The sequence below is a fragment of the Rattus norvegicus genome, chromosome 19 (assembly GCF_021556685.1).
Source record: "Rattus norvegicus strain SHRSP/BbbUtx chromosome 19, alternate assembly SHRSP_T2T, whole genome shotgun sequence".
Taxonomy (NCBI): domain Eukaryota; kingdom Metazoa; phylum Chordata; class Mammalia; order Rodentia; family Muridae; genus Rattus; species Rattus norvegicus.
This window is the reverse complement of record NC_141552.1, coordinates 69,202,501-69,212,147: the sequence shown is the minus strand read 5'-3', so window position 1 is coordinate 69,212,147 and position 9,647 is coordinate 69,202,501. Positions and strand designations below refer to the sequence as shown.

At 48.6% G+C, this 9,647-nt stretch overlaps 1 protein-coding gene across 1 annotated transcript in view; it reads right to left on the bottom strand.

The window, feature by feature from the left end:
• Positions 1 to 281: 281 nt before the first annotated feature.
• The window catches only part of Map3k21 (mitogen-activated protein kinase kinase kinase 21), a 33,736-nt gene continuing 24,370 nt past the window's right edge, over positions 282 to 9,647 (bottom strand). Inside the window, 4 exon segments of the mRNA NM_001431336.1 lie at positions 282 to 3,118; positions 5,541 to 6,290; positions 7,859 to 7,956; positions 9,389 to 9,539. Of these exon segments, the coding sequence (NP_001418265.1) occupies positions 2,754 to 3,118; positions 5,541 to 6,290; positions 7,859 to 7,956; positions 9,389 to 9,539 (1,364 nt within the window). The 3' untranslated portion in view covers positions 282 to 2,753.

Below are 9,647 nucleotides of genomic sequence, written 5' to 3'. Positions count from 1 at the left end.
TATTAACCTCAGAGGCTGTCTGCCTTGGTTTTTGGCACTGGGTCTCTCTTGGCCTTGGGACTTCCTAGATTGGCTGTCCAGTGAGCCCCAGGTCCCCACCTCTCTGTGGGACCACAAGGGCACATCACCAGGATTTGCTGTTTTGCAAGGGTCTGGAGGCGGAACTCAGGTCTCTGCGTCTGCACAGCAAGCCTCATCCCTGCGTGCTCTCCTCACTGAATACAAAGCAAGCCACTGTGACCATTTAGGAGGACATCAGAGCCACTAAACCGACAGACGAGCTGTTTTTAAAAAGTTTATTAAAAAGCTAGACAACATACGTAAACATTTTTGTCAGCCACAGGCTTCTGAGTATAGCACATCCATCCGGGCTCCAGCTGCTAGTCTCTGCGGTGGGCAGAAAAAGCAGAGTATGGATTACACAGGAACCGGGTCTACAGAAAATGAATATTCAGGTTCTGCTAGGTGTGTTAGCACACACAGAAAATCTGGGGTCTCAGTGAAAACCTTCATGAAGACCTGCAGCAGCCGTGGGTAAGATTGGCTCCTTCTGGTGTAGTTATCATTGTAGCATGGCTTCCTTTCTAAATTTATCACAGTTTGGCAAAACGAAGAGAAGGGAGGCTGGGACACAGAGCGAGAGAGGACATGACGGATAGACAGACACGTCTGATTTCACCATCTCTGTCATGCACACATTCCACCAGAGTGCGACAGAAGCAAAACTGAACACAGTATATGTTCCTTCCGTGCACAGGGTATTTGGGTCATGCCCTTTACTTTTAGCTTCTCTTGGAAAGAAGAGGCCAAGCAGTCTGTCCGATGTGACCAATGTTGAGCAAACTATATCCCTGTCACACCACTTAATGGCTACTGAAGTGAGGCAGAATCGCAGACTGGAAACAACACAGGAAGTCTGGTGAAAGCCTGAGGTTTTGCTCCAAGCGTCTGAAACCTGCCTAGAGCAGGCAGTAAGGTCCTCCTCTCAGGTCACCCGCAGACAAACCTGTATGTGACTTAGATGTCATCATACCTGATTGAATCCCCTTTGAACTTCCGCTATTATCGGTCAACCAAGATACAATGTTAACTAAAACATGAAGGGCTACTGGTAATTTAGTTTCCTACTGTCTGGGACTTTAAGTATTTACTATCTGCCTCACAGATAACTACATTCTGGTGACAGAAGGGGATCACAGTACTCAAGAAGCCCAGACAAGGACACTGAGCTCCTGAAGAGTCACCCAGTCCCAGCGATATGGCGCCCTCTCTGTGAAGTTATGGAAGTGATTCACGAATAGCTTTAAGTTGGTTCCAATCCCATCTGCTATCCAAAGTCACTTCCAGAAGTCACCTGCGTCTTCCCGCCATGCCCACTCACCCCCACAGATGACCCCGCTGGCTCAGGGTTAGATGGAGTGTGAAAAGCTGACTGGAAACCCTGATGGTCCTGCTGTCTCTTGCACAGGTAGTATTGTTAGTGTTGGCAAAACTGCTGGTTCAGGGAGAGATAAGACCACACAACATGTATGTTCATGGTGCGTGGGCTCTTCAAAGATAGCTGGCCATGGATCATTAAATGTTTAAAGGCTTCTAGAACATGAAGAAACTCCCCACTTCTGGCTACTACTGAGCCATTTCTGCAGGGAAACCAGTAAAGCGGCCTTGTGCAGGGTGCCAACTATTAGTGCCTGGTATCAGTGATGCTCAGCAGTTACTGCTAAGGTCTGAATCTGAGACATCCGGGCTCTATTTGTTTGGTCTTCACATAGGAGTGCTGCTTTGGGAGGTTATAGAAACAGGAGAACAAGTTCAGTGAGGATGTGCCCCGGGGCTGTAGCTTGCCCTAATTTCTTCTTTTCTCCCGCTTCCTGCCCACCATGATGAGAAGACACCCCAACAGGCCCTTCCCACGGTTGCACTGATCCCTCTGAAACCACGAGCAAAGTAAATAGTTCCTCCCTTTAAGTTGTTCTAGGGCATTTTGGTTGCCTGATACAAAAAATGACAATATAGTTACATTCAATAAAACCTTTAAAATATTTTAACTTTTAAGTGTGTGTGTGTGTGTGTGTGTGTGTGTGGTGTGTGTGTGTGTGTGTGTGTGTGCCGTCTGACATGGGTTCCAGGAATTGAACCTGGGTCCTCCAAAAGAGCTAGATGCATGCGTCAGTGTTGAGCCATCTCTTCGAGCCTCAATAAAGCGTTTATAGGTTATATCCTCCTGGAAGAGGGCTATCCTTGTGTACCTCAGGAGTCAACTGGATACACTTCCACATTACAAGGCTACTATTTCCTCTGGGCAGTTTAAATAGGACTCTGCATTACCCCCAGACAGTAGGACCTTTCCCGCCCCCCTCCGTAAATAAACGCTTGCTTTTATCATCACATTGTTACAGCTGAGAAGTGAGTAGCTATGTCTTGGCTTTCTGCTGTGTAAAAGCAGACAACAAATAAAACCCCAAAAGGACAAGAAAAAGAGAGAAAAGATGAAGGCAGGAAGAAAAGACCAGTCACTGCAGTTTTGCCGTGTGCGTGCCCGCTCACGGGCAGGGCACAGGAAAGACTGAAGCAGAGAAACTGGCTCGGATGACCCCACCTCCGCGGATAGTCATTCGGACCTCTGTGTATTTGAAGCCACTGTGTCAGCATCCGCCTCTAGCATCATAGGCCACGCGTCCGAAACATAGCACAAGGCACGCGGTGCCTCCGTGTGACCGCATCAAATGATAATGGCGGGAAGGCAGAGGTCATCAGGTCAGAAAGTCTTTCTCCAGGGCGTAGATGGACGGTTGACACATCACGCTCTTCACTCGACACAAGGGCATGGCACGGTCCTTGTTTTGACCTTCTAAGCTGGTGTCCAGAACCTGGCACCTGCTTCTCTCTTGAGCACCAAGAAAACAGGCAAAGGCTGGCACCGCATGGTCCTTGTCACAGGCCCAGGCAGCTGGAGGTGTTGTCCTCAATGAAGCAGTCTGTGGCCTTTGTGGCGGGGCAGGGCATGCCTGGCACTTGCCCAGAACAACTTGAGGTTGCACAGGAGAGTCCTGGCTGGCCAGGTCTGTTTGAGGTCCAGGGGAGGGAGAGTGTGGTGGCCCATAGTCTCCAGGAGCACCTGAGGGTGAAGAAAGCCAAGTCAGACAGTGTGCAACGAGAAGACCGACTTCTGAAGCAGTGAGTGATGAGAAAGACAGTGACAATTCAAGCAGATAAGGATGCTACCTCGAGTTTCAACCACGTAATTATGTAAACCATCCCCAGCCACCGGCGTGTGTATCCCTAGTGAAGCTATGACATTAGACCCAGGGAAATTCTCCCACCCACTTCACATCTAGGATATCAGACAGGAGCCACCATGCCCAGCTCAAATGGCTTTCCACAGCCATAGCTTCGGAGAATACGTGTAGGACATCAATGTAACTACCTCCACATACAAAAGGAGTGAGTCACAGAAGTACCTGTTCACTGGTTTGTACCCCACTCCTAACTAGAGGAGAGGTGACATAGGTTAACAGTAGACAAACATGTTACCGTGATGTGCCCAAGGTCACATGCAGCAAACCTGAGCATTAGTGTTTACACAGTTAACAGTCATCACCATGACTTGTGCATGTGTCTCCATGTGTGCACATATGTGTATGTGTGTGCATATGTGGTGTACATGTGTGCATGCATACATGTGTAGACACACATGTATGTACGTATTTGTTATCATGTGTGTGATTATGTGGTATGTGTGTATGTCTGTGTGTATGTATATGAATGTGTGTATGCACTCAAGTACATGTATCCATGTGTCTGTGTGTTGTATGTCTATGTGTCTGTGTGTGGGGTTTTTTTGTTTTTTTTTTCTTTTCTTTTTTTTTTTTCCGGAGCTGGGGACCGAACCCAGTGTCTGTGTGTTGTATGTGTATGTATCTGTGTGTCATGTGTGTGTATCATGTGTGCATATGTGAGATGTGTGTGTGTGTGTGTCTGTGTGTGTGCATGAATGTGTGTATGCACTCAAGTACATGTATCCATGTGTCTGTGTCATGTATGTGTGTCTTGTGTGTCTATGTGTCTGTGTGTCATGTATATGGTGTGTGTGTATGCATGCATGTGTGTATGAACTCAAGTGCATGTATCCATTTGTCTGTATGTCATGTGTATGTCTATGTATGTCTGTGTCTTGTGTCATGTGTGTGTCTATGTTTATCATGTATGTGTATGTGGTGTGTGTCTGTGTATGTCTCTATGTATGTGTATATGCATGTGTGTATACACGCACACATGTGTGCATGCATGTGCAACATCAGTGCAAGGTAGGTGGTTTAAAGTCAGTCACCCCAAGGCATGTCCACCTATTTTCAGAGACCTGGTCTCTCAGTGGCCTTGGATTTGATGATGTGGCTAGACTGGTTGGCCAGCAAGCCCCAGGCACCTCAATGGTGTGATTACAGGTGTGCACTAGCACACCCAGCTTTTGATATGGATTTTGGGGATTGAATTTTGAGTCCTGTTATGTGCACAGCAAGCATTTTACTTACTGAGATGTTTCCCCAGCCCTAGAGATGGGTCCTCACAGGTGGTTAAGTTAAAATAAGTTCACGTGGGCAGGCCCTAGTGTAGTCTGACTGCGGGCCTTATAGGATTCAGACACAAACACCCAGAAGAACCACCATGTCAGGATATAGGGAGAGGGAGTGGGCAAGCCCCGCAGAGAGGCCTCAGGAAGACCCAGCCCTGCCTACATTCTTGCTGCAACTTCTGCCCTCAGCACAGTGGGGAAAGACGGCCTCGTGCTTAAGCTACTCTTGCTGCAAGCTTTACACAGCAACCTTATGGACACGACAGGGACTGACACAGCCACAGCATGTGACGCCAGAATGTCTCGGGGAAGCCTGAAGACAGCTTTCAGTTAGCATTCAGGTAGGACGGTTAGGATTAGGGTTTGTAGTCAGGTATTAGAGGCAGGATTGGGGTTTGTGTTTAAGTTAGAGGTTAATGTTTAGGGTTAAGGTAGTGTTTAGGTTAGGGTTAGGGTTAGGGGTTAGGGGTTAGGGGTTAGAGTTAGGGTTAGGGTTAGGGGTTAGGGGTTAGGGGTTAGGGTTAGGGTTAGGGGTTAGGGTTAGGGTTAGGGGTTAGGGTTAGGGTTAGGGGTTAGGGTTAGGGTTAGTGTTTAGGGTTAGGGTTCAGTGTGGGGTGAGTGTTTTATTGTTGGGTTTGGTGGCTGTGGTTCATGTCTGTGGTCTACTCTTCTACTGTCTTTTTGCTGGGATTTGGGCTTGTGACCCATCTCTGGCCCCATGTGTCATTAGTCGCATGGTTTGCACATATGTGATCCTACAATCTGAAGTTACTAGGTCCTGGATGAGCCTCGTTTCAGAATCAATGCTCTGGTGATAATAAAATCACTTCAGAAGGATAATACTCAAGTGCTACTTGAGCTAATTATTAATTGAAATCACTAGAGAAGGGGAAACCCGCTTGTGTAGTCCACACCATTCCTCCCTCTGCAATGTCCTGTCCGCTATCACCCAACTGTTACCACCTACTTTGGGGCCGGAGAGGAATTTCATTAGATCCCATCTGCACACGGTGGCATTCTTTGTCCCCTGCAGTGGAACAGCCTGGCAGTCTCTCCCCTGTCTGCTCCAGGATGGCAGGCGGGACGCTTCTCAACACGCCACAGTCAGCCTTAAGTCTCAGTCCAGGGGTTAGGGTGCTCTCTGGCGCAGCAGAACTAGGATCTGGGGTGATCGTTGTGGGACCACAGGAGACCTGAGTGTTCCCCAATGGTGCCTCCTCTTCGCCAGCCTGCAGCAAACACTTCATGGAGAGAGAGGACTTTGAGAGGAGACTTGTGGCACTCAGCAGGAGAGTGGAGCCATCACTGGGTGCCCTGCCCGCAGATGGCTGCCTCAGAAGTGGACTGGAACTTGTTTGGCACCTGGAGACCAGTTGGACAGCGCCCTCTCCCTTCTTTTCATCCTTGGGTGATGGTTTTGTGGGGACCTGGGCTCCATGTAGTTTCCTGACATCTAGTCCCAAAGCCATTGATGCCAGCAGCACCCCACACTCACACAGAGCTGACTCCGTTTTCTTTTTCAGGAAGGGTGCGCCCACACTGTTCACCGGGGACCCTTTAGAGGGTCCCTCCTCCCGACTCTCAGCCTCTAATGAGTCTTCTCTCTGGCTGTCTTTGCAAAGAGGTAGACCAACATAGGCCTGGCCAGGGGACTTCGTTTGCTTTGGTTTTTTATGTTCTAATCCATCAGGGACAAGTTTCTGCTCTTCACAGGATCCTAAACAGAGGGACAAACATAAACACTGCAGAATGATTGCAGGGCAAACACCACCACTGAAACTGTGCACCAACACCCTAGAACCCAGGAGTTGCCACACTGCACAGAACATGCACAGGTCTTTCAGTGGCAGAACTCTGGTGAGAAGAGCCCAGAGCCCTGGGATGCAGGCACCCAAGGCTTGTATGAAAGTTATCAGTGCTTCCTGCCTTAGGAAAGTGTCCCTCATCAGCAGTGATGACAGAAATCAGTATGGAAACAGAAGCACCAAGATAGAAACACACATATGCACCACCACACACATGCATGCACACACTTGTGCACACACTCATGCACACACAAACACAGATTTGCACTCATACACACATCTGCACACACACCAATACACACATGTATGCACACACACACCAATACATACATGTGCGTGCACACCCGTCCCATTCCACAAAACGTACACATTGTATCGCTTCACCAAAGTGCACAGCCCCATCCCACTCTCACTTTGCACTCAGGACTGCTACACAGCACCCTGTGGGTTCTCAAGTGTAGCACCCAACCCAGTGGCAATTAAAACACCCAAGTTCTTGCCCAACCTGGGGCAATACCAAAAGTCCAAAGAAGGAGCCAGAGTGCTGCTGTGTGACGGACCTGTCCCCAGACTGGAGCTATTGCTATGGAAGTGTGGGGAGGTGATTCTTCAAGGAGGCGGAGCCCTCTGGGGGTCACCAAGTCAAGGAGGAGGGTGAAGGTCAGCAAGTGCAGTAGCTAAAGAAGAAGGTGAAGCCTCCTGCATGTATGCAGCAGTAGCAACAGCCACCTTGTGCTGAGCTCCACCGTAAGACACAGAAGACCTCCCTGGTTCTCCAGAGTGGCGTCCTCTGGCACGTAAACCCACTGTCTTCTAGATGGCCACTCTCATCAGGAAAGCCGCTCTCTACAAGACAGCACACTGGTTTCTCTGAACACAGGCCTGCATTTCCCATGAGGACCTCTGCTCATGGAGCTCCCTTCCCTCCACTGATGGCCCTGATGCTGTGGCACTGCCACTCCAACCCCTTGCTTACCGAAGGGGTCCCTCCAGAGGAAGGGACAAGGAGAGAGAGAGCACAGCACCCAGAACAGGCCCACCACCCGCACCTCCAGTTCCACCACAGTGTGAAAGGCCGTCGGAAACACTCAGGCAGAAAAGACCAGTTAGTTCTTCATGCTAACAGCCGTCTCTGAAGGTTTTCAAAAATTTATGTCTTGAACTCATTCTACACAGAACACAGCCCCAGCCCATCCTTCATCTGGTCAATTTCTACGCCATATTCACGAGGTCTATACAGTTAAGTAGAATACCAGCTTTTTCTGGTAAGACGTGGAGCTGTGAACTCTATCTCCCCCAAACTTGGGGAACCCATTTCCTTAGGGCCATGAAGTCTGGATGCAAAATAACCTCTGGGCTTAAGTAACGCTCTAAAGGACCTGCTGTCATCCTTTCAGCAACCTTAAGGGCCACACGAGGTAATTCAGAGCCCTGAAAGTTGAGAGCATCCCAGCACATCTGCCTCCTGAGACACAGTTACCTGGCTGGTCCACAAACAGTGAAGCCAAGGGTGTGGTTTTCTGGCTTTTTATTAAAAGAGACGACCAAGGGCTGTTGCCATCTGAGAGAGGTCTGACCCTATGAGAGAAAGACATGTGTGTTCACATCATCGTGGAACTTCAGGACATACAGACGCAGCAGATACATGCTAGGGATAAAGGTTTTGGTATATATGAGGGGTGTGTGTGTGTGTGTGTGTGTGTGTGTGTGTGTCTGTGTGCCTGTGTGTTTATGTGCACGCCTGTGTGTTTGTGTGCCTGTGTACGTGTGTTTCTGTGCATGTGTGGGGGGGTGTGCATGTGTTTGTGCATGTGTGCATGTGTGTTCGTACACACATATGTATGCATGTGTGTGCATGTGTATGCGTGTCTGTGAGTATGTGCGTGAATGTGTGTTTCTGTGCATACATGCATATGTGTGCGCATGTGTGTTTCTGAATGCATGTGTGTGCTTGCTTGTGTGTGCCTATGTGCATGCGTGCACATGCATGTGTGTATGAGTGGGTGTGTATGTGCATGTGTGCATGTGTGTATGTATATGTTTCTGCGCATGCATGCGAGTGTGTACACACATAAGGAGAACAGAAGCTGATGTTGTACATCTTCCTCAATTGCTGTCTATTATTATATTGAGACAGGGTCTCTCAGTTCTGGCTAGAGTACCAAGCCAGTTTGCCCTAGAGGTTCCTTGTCTCTTCTAAGTCTTCCTTAAAAGGTCTTTCTTTTTTTTTTTTTTTTTTTCCCCCGGAGCTGGGGATCGAACCCAGGGCCTTGCGCTCGCTAGGCAAGCACTCTACCGCTGAGCTAAATCCCCAACCCCTTAAAAGGTCTTTCTTAGACCCATGGGATCCTCTCCCTTAGTGCCATGAAGTCTGAGTCTAAGGTCTTGATGGTCTGATGCTACAGATGGCTGCCATGCCTGCCCAGCTTTTATATGAGTGCTGGGGATTGAACTTGGGATCTCTTGCTTGCCAGACAAGGACATCATCGGCCAAACACCTCATCCCACCAGCAGTATTTTTAAAGATACAAAGAGAATATCCCTTTGTGCCTCGGAATTTCGAAGACCTAATAAAATCTTTTACAAATATTTTAGATTTATTTATGGGTATAAGTGTTTTGTCCAAACAAATGCATGGACACCACATGGGTGCCTGGTACCCACAGCGGTGGGAAGAGGGTGATGGAACCCCTGTAACTGGAGACAGCGGTGGCTGTGAGCTACCATGTTGGTGCTGGGAATCAAACTTTGGTCCTCTGCAGGACTGAGCAATCTCTCCATAAACATCCCCATACGTAAATTATGAAGTGACAAACACAGATGCCAAATTACGTACTAATCATTACTTCATGATGTCAGCTCAACCTGCTGCAGAATGTTAATATCCAGCTGTCTCTGCATCAATCTAATTGCTTCCCAAGAGGCAGGTCGAGCAGCATGGTCACATGTAACCGGATGTGTGCCGTGTACCCAGTACCATAGGTCATGTGCCCCCTCTTCACACCCTTACCGCTCTCGCCCTTCTGGTCTTCCCTTCGTTTGGATGGAGCTTGGTCCCCACGTACAACCTTTTCTCTTGAAATTCCTTTTCACGACTTCAAAGTCTTCTTGTCGGAAGACCACGTTCCTTCCCCGGGTTTTATTGTTCTCATCTGAAGTTACTACACAGGAAAGCCACTGTTACTTCTGGTTTTACTAACGAGCCCCCAGAATCCATGCAGGCTCTAGACGGAGTGAAGGCTCCTGACAGAACAGTTGGAGAACTGAAT